The sequence below is a fragment of the Falco cherrug genome, chromosome 7 (genome assembly GCF_023634085.1).
Source record: "Falco cherrug isolate bFalChe1 chromosome 7, bFalChe1.pri, whole genome shotgun sequence".
Taxonomy (NCBI): Eukaryota; Metazoa; Chordata; class Aves; order Falconiformes; family Falconidae; genus Falco; species Falco cherrug.
This window is the reverse complement of record NC_073703.1, coordinates 3945719-3969742: the sequence shown is the minus strand read 5'-3', so window position 1 is coordinate 3969742 and position 24024 is coordinate 3945719. Positions and strand designations below refer to the sequence as shown.

Here is a 24024-nt window from a genome sequence, read left to right as displayed (position 1 = left end):
CCTACAAGTTCATATATCCTATCAAGATCATACTATTATCAAGTAAGTACTTGAATCTACTTCTAGCTACCTATGTGGCAAATAGTCCTCTCAAAACCATCCTAAGGGCTCTAAATCTGTGTTAAATAGTACTTTTCTATATACAAGGAGTGACGTACCTAACAGCATAGCCAGCTTATCTTTCCTGCATAGCTGGGCTAGGGGGAAAAACCACTGGCAACTACAACAGCACACAAGCTACACTGTCAAAGCATCAAAGAACTCTGCATACAGGCTCCTGAAGGAGGCAAATTCTGCTAAAAATACTTTTCCATTTTGTCCTTAAACAACTGCCTTATGTCTCACTGCCAACACACAACTCAAGTGCACTTTACTGATAAAAACATCCTGAAATTCTCAGCCCTGAGACACAGACCAATTTGGTCGCTAATAAAAGTGATCAGAACTACTTAGGCACCCTGGAAACAACACAGTGTTTTTGCAGCTGCACTTTAAAACAAGCTGTTAAGTACATTTCATGGTAACTGGGGCCAGACTTGCACACAAAGAACCTAACACCCTTTTGCAGCAATGACACCATCACAGCTTTCACCACAAAAATAATGGGGAGCCATGGAAGCCTAGGTCCTGCTGTAGCCCAGCTCTGCTCCCACGAAGTGCCCTAGAGAAAGTATTTCCCCTTTAAATGAGGAGAAAGCAGCAGCAAGGTCAGAGTCCAGCTGCCTTTGTTGCCATTAAAAGCAGCGTATCACAATGCCTTCCTCAGGACTCCAGGCAAACCATTAGTTTGAAATTGAAAGCTCTCAGGCCAGGACCGATTGATTTGTGTACTTCCATTTATTAATAAAGAAGCATCAGAAAATATTAGGGGGTGATGAAACACAACATGACTATTGCGCTCATCACGCTGGGAAGCAGCCTCAAACGTATGCACAGAGAAGGGAAAACCACACTACAGTGACTCTATCCTGTTCAGTCATCATTAAGTAATGAAAATACAGAGCCATTATCAGTCTCTCAGATGCTATAAGCATTTGCTCGCTAATAAATGTTGATATTTAAATACTGAAGGTACTGCGTAAGTTGTATTTCAGCAAAAGGTCAGATGAACTTAAAACAGGTAACCAAACAAGTTGCCTTACCTACACATAATCATGTCTGCAAATCAACTAAGGATACTTAACTTGCACACAGGCACTCACTGTACCTTCAATTTTTAATTTTTTTTTAATTGCTACATTCCAAAATTATCAATAAAGCATTGATAAATACTCCTTTTAAGGAACTTGAAAATTACAATGCACCTGTAAAGAAACTGCACCACAAAGCTTTTGCTGAACCACAAACTGCCCGTCTTGACTAACCTCATGTTTCTTCAACATCAACCACAAACATCACACAAACAAGCACCTAATTCTATTTAATAAATGCAAATGAATCACAAAGCTTTTTTTTCCCCCAAGGAACACACATTAGCACAAGCCTTAATAAAGCTTCCTGAAACCCAAACGTACTCTAAAGAATAACCACAGTCAGTCTAGGGCTTGATATTTTAATATTATAGTGCTGTTGATTCTTGGCTGCGTTGCCTGAAGATGGCATTGTAAAGTCACCTTAGGTTGCCCACAGCAGATGCGAGGGAGGTAGGGGAGAGGGAAGAGCAACTTTGCTCTGGTCAACAGCAGCAATGCTGGAAAAATTCTGCTGATCGGTCATAGCATTGTGATCAGCGTGGCTGACAAACACTGCTCTGTCTTTGCAAAGAGCAGAGCCATGACAAAACACCACAAAAGTCTTGCTCATTTACAAACTGATGTGTGCCACTAGCCACACAAGTTTTTTCTTTTACTTAAGGAGTTCATCACAGAAGAGACTTAGTCATTAAAACTAGGTTACCAAACATCTATTTTTTTTACTCCATTCCTTCCGTTACGGTGTATTCTACAGCAGACTGGTGCTACAAGGCAATTTTAACAAAATTACTCTGCAGTACATACAAAGATACAGTGTTGCTGATTAATTAGCAAATTCAGACAACAAACAGTATTCTTCCATTCCCTCAATAAAAAGGGTCAGATCAGAACAGGAGGTGGTACCTCCCATCTCTGGTGCTGACAGGGCAGTAGCAGTTGTTTAGTTGTGTATTGGGTCAACCTACGAAGTTCCACTCCTTACAGAGGAAAAGTCATCCATTTAACAGAACTGGGCAGTCTCCACAGGAAAAAAAGTGTTAACGCAACCTTAAATAAGTTCAGCTGTCACTAACCACAGAACTTGTTCAGATATTAATATAATAATCACAGATCATCATACCAGGGCAAGTGCTCAGATGTCTACCTTTGTTTCTTGCACAATGGTTTCCGCTAATTATATATGATGTTCAGTTTCTCTTAATTAAAAAAAAAATCCAACATTACTTTTCCCAGAGGAGAAAGGACTGGTAGAGGTTTTCACATGGTTTCACATCTGCTCATTCTCATTACTTGCAGGTGCTCCAGGCAGCGCTGCCGATTTCTGAAGTGCGTGCGTATCTCACACCAGCTCAATCTTTGAAGTCTTATCTTGGGATACAAACAACTCCCAAGAGATGCAGACCTGCCACTTGTTCAGGGACACAGCTCCAGCTGTGCTCCAAGCACTGCCAAGAATCTCAAGTAAGCAGCCACGCTCTGGCAAGCAGTCCAGAAGCCCCCTTCCCTAAATTCCAGACCTCATCACAAAGGGCAGAAAGGTTAAAACCCCCACATTAATAAGATAAGGCACCTCAAATTTAACAGAACGCCTCCACAGCTATTTCTTAAGTGTTAAAGAAATAAGCAGGTAATGTTTCCCCCCACCACAGAGCCCAACAGTTAGAATCACACTAAGGAAAGTCAATTAGCAAAGGCCTGAAACAAAAATAACTTTGTAGAACAAGAAACCAATCTTTCCCCAACCATCTTCTCAAGAAAAACAAACCAATGAGCATTTCATATTTGCTTCTTCTATATACAACTACAGACAGAATTTCTAACTTTATTGGAAAAACACATATCCCAATCACAAACTGGATCACAGAACTACACTTATAATATCAGCATGTATTTCAGAATCTCAGAAATACTAGTAGTGTGTGCTGCTGTGGTCACCCAGATAAGATCGACTACATTAATTAAAATCTATTTTGTAAATGTTGGTGAATGAGGCACCATCTCCTACAAAGTGAAGACCATGCCCTCAAGGCTTCATACTACACAGAACCTGGTGTCAAAGTTTCCAGCCTACACTACTGCAAATGACAGGCATTTGTCTCACTATTCAGAGCACTGAAGTTACTGAACAGGTTGCTTAGATTATTTTCCAAGCCCCATCAGCCAGCTGGAACTGGCAAAACCAGATAATTCCATTTTCAGACACAATATTCTGGATAATTGTGGAATTCTGCTGCTTTTCATGGCTTTCCTCCATCACAAGGTAATAAAGCAGCTTCCAAAAGATCACCACGAGAAGACAGAAGGCAATAACTGTTATCTTAACCTGGAGGAAAATTTTCAGAAGCATGAAGGGATTAAGCTTCTTTCCACCCCCCAGGAAATAGCACTGGGTGGGGACAGGAGAGAGGGATGAAGTTTCTCAAACAGGCAACTCTTACATTCATTTCAAGCAGGATCTATAGAGCTCACACTGGCAGGATTCCCACCCACTTCCCCTCCTTCCCCAGCAGCTGGAAACAGAGATATGGCTTTACCCACTCATCCCCCCAACCTTCAGCTTCACTATTAACACCCACCTATGTGGATAAACTTTTTTCCTCCCACACAAAAGGTTATAAGTTTTTCTATTAGCCAGTGGAGTGATCATGTAACCAAGATATGCAATAAGTAGGAGAAATAAAAACTGGGTTTTGTACCCATGATGTACTTAAAGGATCACACTTCAAGTCATTTCCCTTCATATATTTTAGAATAACTTCAGCTCTTAAAGTATTTAGACTGCTCAAACCTACTTTGAAAGGAATGCTTGTTGAGCCTCCACCTATGGAAGTGCAAAATCTCCATATCTATTAAAAAAATATGGATGCTGTCAGTGTTTGTTGAAATTTGATTATTGTAAAATTGTTTATTATTTCAAAGTAAACCTAAAGTATAGGACAACTAATGAATAACATAAATCAGTGCCAGCCAAATTATCATAACAGACTTCTGAATCACTCCTTTCCACAGTGAAGTGTTCAGCACGATGATGCACTTCTACATGGAGCTGTCATTTTGTCCAATGAGTTCAGTCAGCAGTTTACAAGCCTGAATATCTACGTATCTTTCAAATGAGCTATTATTTTCAAGTAATAGCTTCAGATCCAAGGCAAACGTGTAGGATTATTTTAAAGATAGCTAATATCTTAAAAGACAACCGACAAAAGTCAGCGTGTCGTATTAACCTGCCCTTTTCCGCTGTTCCACGTAGCCACCGGCAAGTTTAGCAAAGCAGCTTAGGTGTGCAACTGCCACAGCAGACTCTCAGGGAAGCATTAACCGAATGGTCACAATTAAAGATTATTTACCAAAGTAATTTCCAAATATAACTTTCCTCAGAGACTTCTCTCACAAAAAGTCATCTGAATGAGGTAAAAATAAAAACCAATAGAGCCATTTAAACTTAGTTAACACTAGCCTATATTTTGGAAGCCATAGAGAGCAAGACACAGACAACCGCACCAGTACAAAGGTACCTCACTTCCAGAGGCTGCGTCCCCCCCAAGCCCAGTTTTCCAGACTGGATGATCAGAAACCACATCTGTGTGGTTTTTTCAAACCCCTAGCCACTTTGAAAGCTTTTTATCCACTTTCCAAGCAAATCCTCCTCCTGTGCACTGGGATAAATGCTCTGATTTTGCCACAGAAATTACTAATGTTGAACAAGCCACTGACAATGCCATGCTCGCATATCTGGGCAAGCCCCAGGGCAGGGTGCCAGTCAGAGCTCAGCACTGGCTCCCAAGGCTCTTACGGGGGCAGGGAGGGGGGAAGAAAGGTGTTAATTTCTGCTGGAGCCAGAAAGCCGAACAGAAAGCAGAGGTAACATGCGTTTGCATGCTTGTTTTCCGAGCTGCAGGTCATCTGGGGCAGCCTGAACAGGAGGCTGGGTGTCAGGCGTGGTGCGTTTTCTCACCCCCACGCCAGCCCTGAGAGATCCCCTCTCCGCTGTGCCTCTCCCCACGCACAGACCCCGCCGGGGGCTCGCTGCCTGCCCCTTCAGCCCTTGCACTCCACCCCCAAGGGACCCCCACTCCCACAGCAGACCCCCAACTCGCTGAAGCCCAGCTCTCCCGTGGGCCAGGGGGCAGCCGTGGAGCTACCCCCGACAGCTCGCTCCCCACAGACCCCGCTGACCCTCTTTCCCGCTCTCCGCCCCCACCAAAGCCCCGCGGCTCCTTGTGCTCTGTCCCCTCGCAGCGCCCACCTGCCCGGCCCCTTCTGCTCCTCACAGCCCAGCCCCCGAGCACCCCCCAGACCCACAGGCCCCCTGCCCTATCCAACCCCAGAGATCACCCCTCAGCTCCCCAGCCTTACCGCCCAAGCACGCCCCAGCAGAGCCCACCCTCCACCCCGGAGGTCCCTGTCCGAGCCTACATCCCCACGGAGCCGCATGCCCGCTGCCCGCCCGCAGAGCTCGGCTCCACGGCCCCATCCCCGGGGAGCTCAGCCCCCACGGCCCCATCCCCTGGGAACCCCCGGGGGGCTCAGCCCCCAAAGCACCAGAGCTCAGCAGCCCCCAGCCCGCCCTCACAGATGCCCCCGGGCCCTCAGCCCGCCAACGCACGCCCCCCGGCCTCTGAGGGGACCTCTCCCTCCCCTCTACCCCCGGCCCAGCCCTGCCCACACCCACCGCGCTGCCCCCGATGACCGCTTCGTGCTTCTTCAGGCGGGACTTGAGGCTCTTCATGGCGCGGCCCCGGGCGGGCGGGCCGGTACCGGCCCCGCGACGCGTACCCGCCGCCGCCACGGCCGGGACGAGCCGACCCCCGCCCGCCGCGGCACCCCTTGCCCGCCGCCCCGCCCACCGGGGAGTCGCAACCAATCACCACCTGCCCCTCGGGAGCCGCGGCCAATCAGCAGGCGGAAGAGGGGGAGGGACTTCCTCATTTTAAGGGCCGCCTGAGGGGGTGTGGGCGGGAGTGGTGTGGTTGAGGTGGAGCTTTGGCCCTGCGGAGTCGCCCGCCCGCCAGGGGGCGCGCCTCGGGCGGGGCAGCGGCACATGACGCCGCGCTGGCGCCAGGGAGCACCTCAGAGGCACCACAGAGGCACCACAGAGAGGGCTACCCTGCCCTGCCGTGCCCTGCCGTGCCGTGCTGTGCTGTGGGGCCCGGGCAGGGCTGCCCTGCCGTGGGGGCCTGCCCCCGGGAATACGCCGCCTCCATACCGCCGGGCTTGCCGGGGTGGGGAGAGAGGGCAGAGCTCCCAGGCCTGGTGGCAGGAGGGAGCGGGTAGGAGCCTGGCGCATGCTTGCCAGGGGCAGAATATGCAAGCGGATCGCTGGCTTTGCAAACATCCTCCCTCTTAATAAAGGAGATGTTTATTTGCAAGAGATCTTACAAGCTGAGTAGAGGCAGCATTTAGAACAATGTAATTAACTCTGCTTCTGCATAAGGAATGTCTGAGGGTGGCAGTTTGCTTGTTTTGGTCACAGCTTTGTTCAGGCCGAAGTCTATTTAGCATCTCCTTTTCATCACATTACTCACAGCCCTGTCACACACAGTGGCACAGCACTGGGAAGTTTAAGGTCATGCACAGTTTTGAGACTAATTACAACCCATGGATTGCGTTTAAACTCTTAGAACTTTGATTATTACAGGTGGATTGGACCTATTCAATCAAAGTATGTAATATAAGAAGAGCTTGAGGTAAATGTCACTGCTTTTTAATCACTTCAGGCAAACCACGTATTCAAACACTTTCTCTATAGGTGACCTGCTGAGAGGGAAACTGGTGCCTTTATATACTATCATTTTGTGCACATTGGGGTTGCTGAGAAGCACCAGCATGCTCCAAAATGAAAACCTTCCCCAGAGCAGTCTAGCCTCCAGCTTAACCTCCTCTAAAAGGGATTAAGTTGACATTTGAACTCTTTGGAGAAACTATGTTCATGCTCTGAATGCCGTTTAATGGGTTTGGGGTTCTCCTTAAAGAGCCAGGCTTTCAGGCAACCTCCCTCCTTTCAGGAACCACCTCCGTTCCCCCTGTGGATGCCTCCACGCTTTCACGGTACTGACAGAAGCTCAAAGACCAGCATCTCCTCAGAGCAGAAGCCAACACTTCTCAACACCTCTGTCGTGCAGTCAGCCAGCACCACTTCAGCTCTCAAAGGCCTCTAAGTCCCCTTTGAACCCTGGCAAAAATCAAAGTGATGCGGTGGGTAAAACGACAGCAGCAGCTGGAAGCTGGTGAGATCAGGATTCTCTGGTTATTTTCTACCCATGGCAATACAAGCAGCGGTTTCCTTTAGCTGAAGGTACAAGATTGAAAAAGCAAATTCCTAGAGCGCATCCAAGCCACAGCACCTCAAAAGGGTGTTTGAGTAAGGATCTGCACAAACATGAGACAGCCGTGTTCCTGTCCACTCACAAATCCAAGCACAAAGCTAAGCCCCAGCACCAGTCTAACCTGGGGCAGATGAACTGGTTTGAGTTGCTCAAATCAGAACCGTTGTCTGCCAAGTTGTCGCAGAAAATAGTTGGTTCATTAAAAGTAAGTTTTTATTACCAAAAATTTCAGCTTTACAAAATACTCTCTGACTTTCAGGGCCAAGCTAACAGCAGTAGCTTTCTCCTCCTTCCACCAAATTTCTGTTGTTTAAAGGAAGTTCCTTCTGAGTCACTCCAGTACAAGGGAAAGCCGAAATTTAAAAATAACTCCTTGCTATCATGTCAGTGCCGAGAAGCTGCACATAGCAGTTCTGAGTGCTCAACCATTTCTAGTGCTGTTCCCTGTCCCTAGATGATCACATGAATACATATGTTTGCACCAACCAGCTGGGTGTCTGCTCTTCTGAAGGCTCAGCAGCCACCGCAGTAAGAGGACTGCGTCTGCCTTGTGAACCAGCTTTCTCTGGCTGGAGCTGATCATGGGTGAAGCTTGTCCCATTCATACCATGTTTCTCAGTAGCCAGCTCTGTGCAGGGTAAGTGCGATGAGCCAGGTCAGCTAGAGTGGAGCCTTCCCCTTTTTTCACTTCTGTCAAAGCAGAAAGTTCGCTATCTGAACACCATCTTTCAGCACTAGCGCTGCATGTGTCAGCACAAGAACAAGATGTTTCACGTTAAATTACTAGGGGCTGACTTGTACGTTTGACTGGCATCCAGGCTGTACAGATTCAGGAGGGAACCCAGCTAATCTTACTGCCTCAGCAGCACGTACTGCAGCTCTCACCTTTGACTCTCCAGTCCAAGCCAGTCCATAGCAGCACAGTCTGGACAGATGGCCATGCTCTGGCCCTTCCTCTGACCATGGTGCCAAAACTATTCCCTGATTCTGGACACAACTACTACAGCCTTTTTCTCTGGACTTCTCACTTTGCTCTCCAAATTAATTCAAGCTGCTGCTGTTAAGATTCTTGGCATGTAGTTCCCACTACATCACTCCTCTCCACATCCCATCCGCTCTCTGCCTGTTAGCTAGATATATCCTCATTTGTTCTGCAGTGCGCTCGCACCATCACTGTTTTTTGGCTTCTATCGCCTCATTCCTACTTGTCTGGCTAGACTTTCTCCCAGCTCTCTTGCAAGTGATATGAGCCAATACAAGCCAGTCTGCTATGGCTTGTCTTTGCTCTGCGTGGGCACAAACAATAGAGCACAACCTGAGGGTGGTTAGATAAGGTCACTTCACTGCTGACAAACAGAGACTGAATGGAAATATGGAGCTCTGGCTGGAGATTGTTCCACTACCTCCCCAACTCCACTTATTTCTTTCTTTCTGACTTTATCCTTCAAACCACAGGTTTCTTTGGGACAATGATGCTGACTATACGTCTCCTTGTACACCAGCTTAGGGTTTGGTGGATGCCCATGCTCATGCATCAGCAATACTTTGTACACGGTAGCTGCTGTCACACTCCCCACTGCCATGGGTGGCCAGCCACGGGGACTGCCAAAGTACTGCTGAGCATGGCAGAGCTGCGTGCACCGATACACACTTGGTGCCGTTTCAGTAACCATGGCTAAAATCTGATCTAAGCAAGCAGCTTATGTCGCTCAGGAACTATCACGCTCTGTATCTGCTCAAACATTTCATTTTTGTGACAACCGTCACTTACAGCAGCACAACAAAGGGTATGTTTATTCCAACAATGTTTGTGTGATAAGTACTCAGTTAATGGCACGCAAAATCTGCTGGCTGGTCCTTTTACAGGCCTGGAATCTAATTATTCTCTGGCAAGTTCCCCTGAAATAGAAGCAGTGTTGGCCTGCACGTCTAGCAGTCGAGACAAACCAATTGGAGTCAAACTGTACAGTGAGATAGGAGGAAGGAATAGCTTCACCGTGGTGGAGGTTTTTTCAGAGTTACCAAAGCCTGTATTCCTGCTTTCTTAGAGGAGCACCATTTGTGCAATTCTCCTACCTGCAGTCAGAGTTCAAGAAGTATTTGAATCGGAGTCACAAACTAGCACAAAGCTAGGTGGTCATGCACACCAAGTGAGATGATACCAACCTTCTGAGCTCGTGAGCAGCAGACAGCTGAGCGTGGGTTTCTGTACGGATTGTGATTCCAGGACCTCCACCTATGCTTGGTGACATCTTCCCTGCAGCCACACAGGGAGCTGGCTGGGGAGCACCCTCTAAACAAACCACCACATGGCAACATCTGTCTCCAATAAGAGTCTCAACAAACTTAGGTTCTCAGCTATTTTATAAGATAGAAAAGTAGATCAGTCTGAATATATTACACTTCTCCAGGCATTTGGCTTCTCAGTCACTTTGTAACAGGACATAAAAATCAAACCCCAACATGACTGAAAGGGAAATGTGCTCCTCGCTTTCCATTTCTACCTGGGTCATTAAATTACCCAGCCACTTTCTGCATCACTTGCTGTCTTAATCATCCAAATGAATTAATCTCCATGCCAGGCACACGCATGGAGTAGGATATAATTTTATCTCCTTTTGCTCTTGAACTCATGAAGTGTCACAGTTTTCACTGCAGGGGTACAGCAAGGCCTTGTTCTCTTAGGGCATCTTACACCCTGTCTCATGCGCAAGCTCACCACTGGATGCGCTGCATCTGGCAGAGGCAGGTTCTGCGTTCCAAGAAAGGGAGAAGGGAGAAAACATGTTCAGACGGAAGCCTCCATGCAGCCAGTGTTTACACATTGTGCTCCTGAACCAGTCTGGCACGATGCCGAGCTTAGGAAAAAACAAAGCGTGTGCCAGCCTCTTGGAAGCCGGATTTGACAAAAGCTCGGCTGCCAACTTGGCTGCTCTGGCTTATTGCTAGCGGCTATTTCAGAACAGTGCCTGACAGTCACAGGAAACACTCAGCCCGGCACATGAAGCACAGTGCCCAGACTGAGCCCGTCATGACGGACTGCCCGTGCATAACCAGGAGGACAGCAGTGGGAATGGGAACAGGTGGGATACAACTTTCCAAAGCCGTACGTCAGGTCAGAAGTGGGTGTAGAAACTAGGGCTGCTGCCTACCTCCAAGCCAGCCAACAGAACAAGCTGTCCTGTGCATTCGTTACTGATTAAAACACACCCCAAAAGAAGATCACACCCCAAAGGAAGGGAATCTGTTTTGGCAGCAAGACTGGGTAAAGCTCAGGTTGTGGATGAAGACTAAGACAGAACAGCTCCTCAGTTTTTACCACATGTTTGCAAGAAAGTGGCTAACAGTTTTCATGGGACTCTAGTTCCCGTTGTAAGGGGAAGATTTTGAAATATTGCTAGGTAAGATGTGCATGTTAAAGCATCTTATCTTGGGTCTCCAAGCCTTGTCAAGCACCTCTGTTGCTGAGAGAAAGCAAGTATGTTTTCAGAGAAGTGAAATAGTGATGAAGAAACAGCACTGAGAAACAGCCCGTAAGCCTGTGTTTTTAACACTGTGGTCTGCAGCATCTGTGTCATAAATTACATTAATTAAGCAGCACATTCCAATAAGCACAAAGGAGCTGAATTTCCAAGTGAAACTAAAGGCAGCATGACAGACTGCAGTGTTCCCCCAGAAAGCTGCGATTGAACTGTGTGTAACACACACTATGGTCATAGTCAAGGATGTAAATGCTGTGTAGCCAGAATTAGAAACAGAAGTGGGTGCAAGGGATACCAAAATCTTCTCGCATTCACACACACATCAGGAAATCATCAGTGCTAGATTCTGGTTCCCCACACCACCACCAAAAGTAAGGTTTTCTGCTGCCTGTGTTTATCAGTGATAGTAGGCAGGAGCTTCAATTAGATAATGCAGCTCCTGTAACACAGCAGCTTCTGTCCGGGGGCCCCCCGGGATGCCACAGTACCCTGGGCAAATCTGTGGAGAGTGAAACAGCAGCGTGCAGACCAAGAGCCCGCGGTAGCCCCGCAAGGCCCAGTGGATTAGCAAAGCAGTTCAGGAACGGCTGTGGAGGCAGAAAACATGAAACAAGCATCTGGAAACTTGGAGATCCTGAACTCATCCTGTAAGCACTCCCTGAAAAGCACCTCATCCATGGGCTGGCTTACAGCAGAGAGCTGAAGGAAAGCTGCAGGGGCTGTTTCACTCTGGCAGGCTCTTAAACTGACCTGCTGCCCAGCAGCCACGCATCTGACTGCTCAGAGCAGAGGCAAAGGGAGCACCAGTAAGCTCTGTGCCTGGACCAATGCTTCTGGGGCTGTACTGAGCGAAATAGCAATGGCAAGACAAAGCCCTGTCACTCATGAACTGATTTGGTCACAATCAGCCTTACCATAAATACGGGTAAAGGGAGGACAGACAAACAGAAGGGACAAAGAGAAGTGATAAGGAGCCTAAGAGGAATGTAAAGATCAAAAGGAACTTAACCAGACCTGAATGCCTTCCTGCATCTGATAGAACAGACTAGCCAGGGAGTAACCATGCTCTGGTTTAACAACTGATTTGTTTGCAGTGAAAGAGAGAGAAAAATGTGTGTCTGTGGGAATGTATAGTGTGCAAATCCATCTGAACACTAGCAGAACTGCAGACAGGTCTTCAGGGAGACGATGTTTTGTATATGAGGAGCCAGCCCAGTTCAGAGGAAAACATCTCAAATAGCTGTTTGTCATTAGCCCATCCTCCATCCTGACTGGAGATTTGCTGTCTGGCTACACTGGAAACCAGAGTACCTAGGCAACACCAGCTGCGGTTTCCAAAGCTTTAACTTTGTGGAGTCAGTAGCAAAGGGAAGGCTCTTCCTAAGCTTCTTATCCTTATGTGTATGATGTCTGGGGCTGGACCATCAACAGCTCCGAGCCTTGTTTAAACTCAAAGGGATCCACAGTGAAACCGAAGCCCCTTGACCTTCAGTAGCTCCCTCACACTGTGTCCCCTCTGGGGAATGCCTGTCAGCACAGGAGAGATCCTTGATTCATTTTTAGGTTGATGAGCAAAGCAAGCAGGGTCCCAGGTTAGCAACCAGCCAGGCATGGATTTGCAATGTAATAATAGCAACCACAGCGTCTCCCACAATAATCCTGAACAGCAGCGTCTCCTGAAGCCAGAGAAACACCACACAGCTCTCCAGGCCTTGCAAAATAGCTTCATTATCTCTGCCATACTTTGCTCTCCATCTGGTCTGATCAGCTGGAAAACAGCAGAGTTTGAAATCCTGCCTTGTGCTGAGATAGCAGCTGAACCTGCAACAGCAAAACCAGGGGCAGCCTGGGGTTCACAGAGGGAGCAAGAAGGGAGCTGCAGGAGAGGAGAAAGGGGAGGTGGCTGCGGGATGCACAATGCCTTGGGGTAACACAGGGAGAGCAGGAGTGCCTGGGGTGACCTGCAAGGTTGGCACACAGCTGTCAGCTCGCAGTTCCTGCACCTGCTGATTTCACGATACTCCTGCAAAACAAATCTTCTGCCTGCATTTACTGCTCCCTCTTGGATGCTGGCTGATGGCAAATGGGGTGTGAATTTCCTGTGAATGTGATTTAGTTCTGGAAAAGAGTTTTGGTTTATGCTAGACAGCAATCTGTACGCTGTAATCTGTAATCCAGGAGTTGATCTAGCTGTAGAGCAGAGGCCTCAGCCCTTGGAGCAGTCCTGGAAGAAGGTGGCAGGTATACAGTGTCCTAATTCCTGTGCCTCCCTGCCGCATGCTGGACAAAGCCACCAGGCAGAGAGAGGCTGCCTGAAATACCTGCCTGTTCGGTTCAGCAGCTTGGTAACGTGAGCCTGCTCTCTGTGCTGCAGTGCTGCAAGAGCTATTCAAGGATGGATTTCTCAAAGTTTTGTCATTTCAAGAGAGCGGAAAATAAAATACCCATGGGTCAAAGCATCCAAACAGCCTGAGAACTACTCTGAAAACAGGCCTTTCCTCTGCCCCTTTCACATGCTTTTGCATGTGCCAAGTGCCAGGGTGCACTCAAAGCAGACACCAGACACTGTCTCGACAGTCAAGAGCTCTCCCAGCACTGCTGGGATGGCGCAGCTCCCCCAGGAGAGCACATACGCCTCTGAGCATCCCACACGGGCTGCTCACTGGGCCTTGAAGAGCTTGCTTCCCTGGCTACATGGGCAACTTCTGCTCCTAGCGCCTAAGTTCAGGGCTTATTTTACCTGGTGAGACTCCAGCCCTGCTAAACAGTGTCAGTCTTCATCTCTTTTGGATTTTGTTATTTGCTCATACTTGTGTGCTCCGTTACTGAAGTAGAGTGAGCATTCTGCGTTGTAACTCCATGGATAAAAAAACCTCTGTCGGGCTAACAGGCAGCTTCGGCTTCCAAGTTCCCCCTTGCATACAGCCTGGGAGGCATTCAGGAGTGGCCTCTGCAGCAAGTGCCTCTTGGAACAATCAGCTGTACAGCAGGGGTTGAGCACGTGTGTGCGATCGAAGGGCACTGCTCCCTTTCCACCTCCCCTGGAGAGCCCAGGCAGCCCAGCACAGCATGTGGAAGGGGGCTAGAAGCACGGGCCAATCCATTTCAGTTCCAGTTTTGCTGGAGTGGGGCAAACTCTGCTGTAAGGATTTCCCCCACATCATGTTCCACTCCACAGCAGACAGCTCCCTGGCCACCTCCTCCCCACATTTCCAACTTGCATGAGAACAGGTGGAGCCTGAGTAACTTCAGAAATACTAACTACAAAGACTTGGTAAACAAGAGTCAGGATAAAGCAAGCAGTGAAAAGCATTGAAACTAGCAACGGAATAGTCTAATACAAAATAATAACTGTGTGTTAAAATATCAGAAGCTCAGGAGATCACATTCAGGCACAAAGCCTTTCCTTCCACAAACTTCTGCACACCAAGGCAACCCCTGCAGCAAAATGTGGTTTTCAGAGAAATCAACAGGTCCACATGGATGTGCTCTGCTTGCACAATAAGATCTGTGTCCTGGTTTGCACATTCAGGCCTGGAGAACAAGCGAGTGTACTTTCAGAGTCCCATTAACCATCCAGGCTGACTGTCTTTCATGCAGACCCATTCAGTTGCCTGCCTCTCCATGACACAAGTTTCTGGCATGCCGAACCCCGCTGATCAGACCTTAGCAGGAATGTTTATGCTAACACTAACAAGCTGCTGCTTTAACGTGTCCTCAGAAGAGTGCTCCAGGCTGCCTGCACACATCAGCTGCTGTATATTTTGACATTTTTGTTGTTGGTACTGATGAGGGAGAGAAAATTACTTGTATTTCAAATAGAAGTTTAAATGCTGGAGCACAAGACCAAAACATCAAGGAAGAGAGCCCGCTGCCAAGCCACCCTAATCCGAGCACTTTCCTCCTCTGTATTTAGCATTCCTCTTAATGGAATTTGGACTACAGCTAATGCTGATTAACATTTCCATGTTAGTTATTTCACATAATCTTTTCTCCAGCTGTGGCAGAGACTAGAAACACATAATTTATACTCGTTCAGTCAATGATTAAGCGTGCTTTCCTAGCTCTTGCCAGCCAAAGTGACTGAGAATGAAACGCTACTATGTTTAACTGATGCTAATATGGACCAATTCCTAAACGCAGGAATAGTGTCCTTTCCCTATAAACCTCTGCCTGGATAACAAGATTTTGACTGCAGGCTAATCCTGGGGTGGGAAGAAATCAGTATTGGTATGAGGCATGGGAGGCAGAAGTGCCGACATGAATGAGCACTGCACTTTTTAGTGATGGAGCACTGGTAACCGCCAGCCCATAAATAATACATCTAATTTTACACCTGCACTCATTCTTCCGTGCTAGGAATTCGGCGCACATATACTGCAGCTTAAAATTAGAGCAGGTTACAGACATGATCTTTAACATGTTAAAAGTAGAAACATGCCAATGGGTGCAATGTTCTCACCCCATAGCTCCAGCCTGTTTCCACTCAGGGTCGGCAGGAACATACCAGACACCGCTCAGGGCACCTACAGCGTTTGGTTACATGGTTTGGGCAGCGCGGCACAAGCACAGCACCCGGCGTGGCTGTGTATGCCAGCATGGCACCGTGTGCCGCGCTGCCTCAGGGCTCTGATCGAAGCAGCCCCCAGCAGCTGCTCATGGGGGAAGGGAGGTTTTGGGGTGTCACAGCAAAGCATCCAGAGGAGGGGTTTTGAACGTCAACCACCGAAACTTTTAGTCACCTCTGTCAAACACCAGCTCTGCCAGACAAACCTGCTGTGCTCCCGCCTCAGCTCCACCTGGCGCCGTCACTGCCACAGCCTTCAGCACTGCCCGTCAGCATCGCGGCAGCTCTGGGCGATGAGAGATGCAGGGAGCTGAGCAGAGGTAAGAAAGAGGGTCCCTGAGCTGACCCCTGGCAGGTCTCTGTGACTGCACACCATGCTGCTGGCCATGAGGTCTCTGTCTCACTGCATGCTCTCCTTCCAGCACCGGCCTCCCCAACCTCCTCTTACCCCTGTCTGCCTCAGTTTCCCCCGCTCCTGTAGCAGGAGTGCTGATTTCATCTCCTCAGATGCTCAGAGGACTGGCTCAGGCACCAGTTGGGATAGCTGGGCTTTTCCTCATTTAAAAAAAAAATCCCAAACACTTTGTGACACACTAGTTCTTAACCAAAATTAATTTTCAGGTATCATTAATTCTCCCAGGATGAAAAAGAAATAACGCTAGCATGTGTCGCTGCATCTAGATGTTTGCAAGACACTCTTCAAGCACTAGAGGTACTTCTGCTGTATGAAGATGAGAAGAGCCCTTTCTGGAAAGCAGAGGGCTCCTTATAAGCAGCAGGGAAGAGCCGCACCTTAAACTCTGTGGACCCTTACACCCACTGCCAACATTGGCTTTACGGCAGGACCAGCATTTTACTCATCTTGACCTGTGGGCAGGTGAGGTTACGGCTGCCACACAGGTTCAGCTGGGGCAAAGAGACACATCAGAGCAAATTACGGGGAAGAGCTTCTGATGTGAAACTCCCGTGAGAAAGAACAAACAAGAGAAACTACTCCCCAGCCACTCCCAAGGCTAATTGCTGAGAGCGATGGACCAAGAAGCATGCAAGGAAGGTCCAAGCAAGTCATTATCCTGCCTTGGGAGGAGGATCACCATCACCTTCACCTCCAGCCAGGTTCAAGCGCTGGCTTGGAGGTTTGCGTGTGTCAGGGCTCCCAAATGGCAGCCCTGTCACACTGGTTTGGGCACAGTGGAGATACCAGCCCTGGGCTGGGCTGGTGGCAGGACCAGGACATCAGGACCAGCAGGGGCTGCCAGCAGCAGGCAGGAGCTCAGGCAGCAATGGCATTCCTCACTCCTGGGGTCCCACGGCATCACTGATGTACTTAAGGCAATCCAGAGAGTAAACAGGGAAAAGTGGAAATCCCTTGCAAATCAGCACAGCCCAGAGCCTGCCATGCAGCTCTCCTGTTTTGTCCCAGTGTCCCTTAGATGTCAACAGGCATCGAAGCAGCAATGCCAGGCAGCCGAGAGCACCAGGGACCTGCCCTGCGGTTTTACATGACCTGGAAGCAAAGAGCTGACCCATCCTTTAAGCACCGAGCACCTTCACAGTCTGGGGAGGGGACAGGGCTCAGCAGCTGAGGAAGCCAGAGCACAGGGAGGCGACCTGGAGCGGAGCCAGGAGAGACTGCAGAGCCCCCAGGTCCCCACCTGTGGAAATCTTCCCTTCCTTGTAGTTTAAAGAAATGCGGACCAGAGAGCGAGCCTTTCTGGTTGTCATGCATCTGTGCATCAGCTGTGCCAGGCAGAAGCTGAGCCTTCAGCAGGGCTTGCTGACCTCTAGAGTAGCATCCAGGCACCAGGCACCGCTCGCCGCGGTGGTAGGGGCACGGCTTGACGTAGGGCTGCAGCTGAGCCAGAGAGGAAACAACTTCAGCTGCAGCCAGTCCCGTCTGCGGGGCTGGGCTGCCGTCAGGTACGCTCCGTGGGGGAGAAGCACTTCACTCCTCGGATTACCTGTGTTGGAGCCTCAAGAAATTAGACAATGGGGTTGTTTTGCAAGCTGTAACAACCCAGGCAGGAACTCCAGAGCTCCCTTCTGACCCCTCCAGAGGTATTTCGAAATAATATTTTTAAAAAGTAAACCAAGCCTGACAGACAACAGAGTTTTCTTGAGCTGTCTGTGAGGAAGGGAAAGCAATGGAAATCACCAATTGCCTTCCTCTGATTAAGACTGAGCCCTTCCACTTGTGCGACAGCTGCCCCATGGCACACATCCCTCTTCCCCTGCAGGCAGAGCCACCTGGTGGGACCTGCACTGTGGTTGGGACAGGCCAGCAGCTCTGCCAGCCGGAACTCTGAGCCGTTTCAGAGCAGCCTCAGGCACATCTACCCCAGCCCTGATAGAGCCAATGCTGCTGGGGCAGCCGTGGGGCTCGCTGGGACGACGCTCAGCCCATTTCCATGGAGAACTCAGCAATAAAGATGAGATGAGAGAGGAGCAGGAGCTTCATTAGTCCAATTCAGAGAGCTGGGCCCCTGGATAATAAATCTTTCTTGTTTGTACAGAAAGGGGACGCCGGGTTTCCACTCTCCACCCAATTAAAAAACAAAAGCTTTGATTGCAGCAGCAGCAGTGTCCAGCTGATAACATGCGCACAGCTCAGTGGGGTGGCTGCCCTGACCGCAGAGCCAGCACACAGTTCGATGCTTCTGGGCTGGTCTCTGCCATGCCAAAGCCACTTTCCCTGTCCCTCAGGGCACACATGAGGGCTGTCGCAGGGCCAGAAGCCAAGGTAGATGCACTGTGTCATCTCCCAGGCACGGGTTTCCAGGTTCAAGTGTGCCCGTACCTCACCAGAGACCCACGGACCCCCATCTGCTGTGCCAGGGACCCGGTAAGGCCACAATGGGGCCAATGTGAGGAAACCGCAGTGAGAGGGCAGCAGCTGGGAACACCGGACACCAGCTCAGTGCTCCCGATGAGCAAGAGTCACATTCGTCAGCGTGCTGCAGCATCAACAGTGACGGCAACAATGTCCACCAGTAACAAATGCAACAACGGGAGAAAAATTCTTGAAACAGCACACAGCAGCTTTGCCAGGAACCATCCCCAGTTAGGGACCAGCTGGTATTTTTGCTCCCAGAGCACCCACTGTCAGCACATCTGCCCTCCCGTGCCCCTCTGCCCTGTGTGCCCTGGCCACCAGCTGCCCTGTCCTGGGCCACGTCACCACCAGCCTCTGCCCCGTCCCATGGGAGCCTCTGTCCGATGCCCTCCTGGGTGTTACTCAGCTGGTGGCACAAACCATCTGGGACACCACGGAGAGATGTTCAGCCACAAGCAGCCTCCCTACCGAGCTTCTCCAGCTTCACCTCAACATCCCCAATCCACTGAGGGCTCTGACATGGGGGACAGGCAGCTGCAGGCTCTCAGGTGACCATCAGCCCTCGGTTTTATGTCAGCACCTCTGCCAGCCCCGGGGAAGCCTGTAGGGCACTCGCCTCTTCCCTGCCCACCACCCCCAGTCCTCCCAAACACGTTTCCAGACAGGAGCAGAACAACATGGAGAGGGCAGGGACCCAAAGCTGTGGTTGCCCAAGGCATCACTCCTGGCAAACCCTATGCTGGCTGGAAGGAGGGCTGTCCCACACAGCGTCTGTGCAGGGATCCTCCATTACCCCCCTGCCCAGCAGCTTTCCCTCCTGGGCCACAGATGCAGCCCCACGGGGACACATCCAGGCACGAGCTGAGCAGCTTCTCCCCCTCTCCTGGCTGGTGACACAGCAGAAGGCTGGGAGCAGGCAGGCTGGGCACACTGCACCATCATCCCCAGCTGAGCCTGCCTGGGCAAGGGGGAAGCACCGCAGGAACCGACCAACCAGGTCTACACCAAAATGGCACAGGGACCAAACTGAGAAACTGATGCTATTTTGAGGGCAGAGCAGCAGCTTAGGGGTTTTTCTGTCCTTTAACATCACCTCATTTTGCTGTCGAGGGACCCTGGGCTTCCTCAGCCAGGTTTGTGTTCACCAAGTACGGCTCTAAAACCTCTGGGACAGAGGGAAGGTAGCCCCTTCCCCACACCCTGGCCTCCTACAGGGGAACAGCCCTGAGCCCCCACCAGTTTGGGTGGACCTTGTCCCACTCCCTAACTGCCACCCCAGCAAGCAGTCTGGCTCTCCCATCTCTGCCATGCAGGCCAGCTCCCTCCTTCCTGGGGATGTTGGCTGAATCCAGCACCCAAAATCCAAAGGTGGAAAATGGTCCATGTCAGAGCACGGAGGGCAGCTGCCAGGGTATGGCTGCAAGGCCCAAACGGCAGCGTGCCTGGCACAGAACACCTCCCTGCCCACACAAAAGCTTTAGGCAGTGTCACAAGGCAACCAGACTTTCATGAAAGGTATGCGCAGGCATGTCTGGGCAGCGGGGCGCTTTCGCAAGCTGTCCTGGGCAGCTGAACACCTTCGGGGAGTTGGTGCAGGGCTTCAGGGTGCACCAGAGAGCTCCTGTGCACTGGAGTTTAAACAAAGATGAGCTTTTACTTCCCAGAGGCAGCTGGAGGCTGCAGAGAGGGAAAACATCTCCTCTTCTGTGCTGGTCCAGCACCGCCAGGATTCCCACTCTGCTGATGGGATGCATGAGGGGCCGAGTGCTTCCCAGCCTCACCAGGCTCTCGGAGCCTCGCCCCTCTGTGCCACCGCAGCATTGCTGTCTCGTGCTGGGAAAAGGCGCCTGGTGGAGTTGGAAAGGCTGAGACCTGCAGCTACCCTGCCACCCCAGGACTTTGCAGGGGTGAGGAGTTCCCAACGAGACTGTTTCATAGTGACCAGGGGAAGTCACTCAGAGTTAGCAGAGGTTTGGGAGCAGTTAGAAACCTCGTTCTGACGTGGCAGGTAGCCACATGTTGGCATTTAGAAAAGGAAGAATTTTGGGGGAAAGCATTTTTTTTGCGCAATGTTCTCCAAATCTAAAAACCCAACAACACAACCCAAAACTTCCTAAAGCATTGGTGCCCCCCTGCTTCCTGCGGACATGCTTTCCTGCAGCTGCCTCCATGTGGCCCTGGGGACAGAAGGGAAGAAGGGAGTAGGGCAGAAGAAAAAAAAGAGTGAGAAGAAAACCAGTAAGGAACTAAAAATTTCACAGCACTATTTCATTTGCGGAATCTGTTCAGATGCACAATTTGCCAGCAGCCTTTCACAAAATTTCTCATGCTGCTCCGCAGAATCCCAGGTAGCCCTGGGAATTAATGTTATTTCTCAGTAAGTCTGCTCTTTACAGTGCTCACAGCAGGAGCAACATGTCGCGTCCTGGGAGGAAGCAGGGCTGCAGTGCACGGGTCCCTGGCTGGTCAGGGACAAAACCCCACAGCAGCCTAAATGAAAGCGCCGGGGGAAGGAGGGCTGGTCTTGGTCACCGCTTCCAGCCCATGACACCGCGCTCTCACCCAGGCTTTGATCTCTGTGAGATGCCAAGGAGGGAGTGTGCACAGGGGTTTGTTTTTTTCCAGCTCCATTAGCTGACCTAATGAAGTAATGACATCCCTCTGCAGCCCTGGAAGAAGGAAGCATTTCCCAGCTGATGTAGTTGCTCCTGAAAGGCTGCTTTAAAGAATGAACTAATTAGCAAGCAGCCTTCATTTCTGGATTTAGCAACCCTTCAGTGCAAATTAAAGGTGACAAGCAGCGTCCGAGCTGAGAGCTGCAAGCCTCACCACAATGGGTGCTCCTCATCCTCCTGCCAAAGACTGGTATCTGCGTGGGGTTGCACAGCTCCCATAGGAGCCCTCCCCTCCACTCGCATGCTTTGCTGGGGGGTGCTGCCTGGCCAAGGGCTCCCAAACCCACTGAGCAGCTGGTGGGACTCAAGGGTGATGGAAAGCCATTTGGGAAGTGAATCGTGGGCAGCTGGCACTCGCTGCAGTGGTTCTGCATGTCAGGCATCCCTCCTGTCACACACAGGTGGGAAGGCACAGCCAAAGGCTGACACAGGCAAGGGTGCATTTTTAAAAGCATTAAACATTGCAGGCACATCCATGCATCACCACCCCTGCCTTCCCAGTCTTACAGCGTAGAAATAGGAAGAAACACTGTGATTTCTGTGCAGAAGCAAGCAGCGGGCCAGGCACAGCACAGAGGAGCGAGCCCAAGCTTTACCTGTGGCTGGGCAGCAGCAAGCAGCTCCAGCTGGGAGTGCAGCAGGGTGCCGCGTCCCACGTCTCCCAGAAAGTGCCGGTGTGGGCTGCGATTTTTCTGTGGGAAGGATGCCCTTGAAAAGTCCATCCCCTGCGGCCCCAGCAGTGGGGGACATCCTGCAGGCAGCCCCTGCTCATGGGCAGGAGGCGGCAGAGGCCCTTTGCCCTTCCCCATCCTCTGCCTCTGCCCCTGCTGGGGGGTTTTGTTCAATATTAGCTGGACGAAGCAATAGAGAAAACCACCCAGGCTGCTGATCCTGCTGGGCTTTAGCTTCCTCCTTCGCTTGCTGTAGATCTTTCTTGAAAGACACCGACCTTGGCTAATGGACTAGAGCTTCCTCTGTGGCTTCTGGGGGTGCCCCCAGGGCCCCCTCCCGGCCCCAAATGCAGGTGAGCCCCTGCAGACATCCTGACCACCTGGGCAGTAACTCCAGTCTTTTCCTTTCTCTGCCTCCTATGCCACAGATCAGGCTCCCTCCTTCACACAGATATGGGTGGCTGGGGTGACGCTTTGCAAGCACAGAGAGCAGCAGCAGTCTGTCGCTGCAGCTTTCAGCGTAGTGGGCTCCGGATCAACGGAGCAAGGAGGAAATCCAGGCATTCCAGAGGAATACAATGTGCCTTGGAATATCTGTTCCCCAAATATGCCATGCCTCCAGATTCTCAGAGCTGGTGTAAGATGCCAAGGAGGAAAAAAAAGGAGAAAGGGAATGCCATGGCAATGGAAATCTAATGGTGCCACCCAGCAGCAGCCATGGAGGATCCTCGAGGGGAGACACTTTCTGGCAAACCTAGGCATCCCCTGCTCATTCCTGGCCCCAGAGCGGCTACAGAAATCTGATTTACTTGGAGAGTTACAGTTTCCTGACACCCAGGAAGGCAGCGGACCCTGCAGCGGGGCTGTGAGGCTTCAGAGCCACATTTGCCTGGGGAATGTGCCACCAGCAGGTCCTTTGGGGTGATGGGCCGGGAGTGCTGGGGGAGCGCGCTCTGCAGGTGCTCTCCCCTCTCCGCGTTTCTCCATCGTTCAATTCACTAATTCCACTTTGTGTTACTAATTAACAGGAGTGAGTAGGGCACAGCTTTGGCATAATCCCCATGTGGCATTAGAGCGCGTGTGAAGCCTGGCGAGCGCCCACATGCAAAAGCCTATTGCGGTTAATAGGGAGCCACACGTAGACTTAATGGACTTTGGCTCAAGCCCCGCAGGGGGATCCGTTAGCTCTTTATTCCCCAGTGTAAGCTCCTTATCTCTCGCATGGAGGCAAAGTGGGCTCCTTCCCGCACCCATGGCAGGGCTGAGCCCTGGCACGCTGGCACAGCCCCACATTCCCAGGCAGCCAGAGCGGCGTGGGGCAGCTCCGCCACGCGCGGTGCCACCATGTGATGCGCCTGCACCCACCGCAGCACAGCCCCAGGGGGGCACAGCCCGAAGCACCATGGACACCGTGCACACAGGTCACGGCTGGAGGGGACACCAGGGGAGTGTTTACAGGGGGAAGCGCTCACCTGTAAAGATGCCATGGCTGAGCTTGGGCAAAGTCGCAGTGAGGGCTCTGCTACCTCCTCTCTCCAGTCCATCCTGCGGAGCCAGAGCAACGGCCGAGGCAGCTGAGCTCATGGCGGGGGACTCGCCATGAGGCTGGAGGGACATTAGGGTCTCATTTGACACAAATGCTGCTGTGCTGGGCAGACTCTAAATGGCAGCAGGAAAACAAGGCAAGGATGCACCCAGCCCTGCACACCCCACGGCACAGGAAATCACCCGCAGATCGGAGCAAAGGAAGGAAAAAGGCGAAACAATGCGGGGGGCAGGACACACCACTGAAATGCCGGCTGCTGCGCAGCACTGCCTTCCAGCTGCAGAGCTGGGGTCACCCTCAGAGGCACAGTTAATAAATTGCTGCTTATTGACAACCTCCTAAATAAAATCATTTTCCACGTGTAAAAGCACCTTCTGCAGGAGGGAAAAGGCCAGTTAAGCTCCCCCAGGCTCGGTTGCTCCATGCTGTGTGCCGGGAGGGAGGCAGGGGCTCTTCCCAGTCTGCTCAGCATGGGGCTTGTGGTGCCCTGCTGCCAAAGGCCCCCCTGCCAGGCCACCGTGTTTGGGCTCCAGCACTCTACACTTGAAAACATTTAACTTCCTTCTCCACAAACTCCAAAACCGCAGCTGCTCCAGCGAGTACAACCCTGTCTGTGGCACTAAGGCACACAAAGCTCTGGCCCCATGAGTGCACGCAGCCTCCCTAGGATCAGCCAGAGGGCTCCGAGTTCGCCATCCACCTCTCCAGGGATACACGGACCAGACAGACAT

General features: G+C 50.8%; 1 protein-coding gene across 9 annotated transcripts in view; it reads right to left on the bottom strand.

The window, feature by feature from the left end:
• UACA (uveal autoantigen with coiled-coil domains and ankyrin repeats) overlaps positions 1-23424 on the bottom strand; it is a 51002-nt gene extending 27578 nt beyond the window's left edge. For 6 of the 9 annotated variants that reach the window (XM_027811374.2, XM_055716666.1, XM_055716670.1 and 3 more), the window contains exon 1: positions 23220-23424. In XM_027811374.2, the coding sequence (XP_027667175.2) occupies positions 23220-23291 (72 nt within the window). In that variant the 5' untranslated portion in view covers positions 23292-23424. Of the gene's footprint in view, positions 1-5865; positions 6024-23219 lie in introns of those variants that run through there. The other 3 variants (XM_055716667.1, XM_055716671.1, XM_055716672.1) reach the window with 1 other exon arrangement.
• Between the last annotated feature and the right edge of the window lie 600 nt (positions 23425-24024).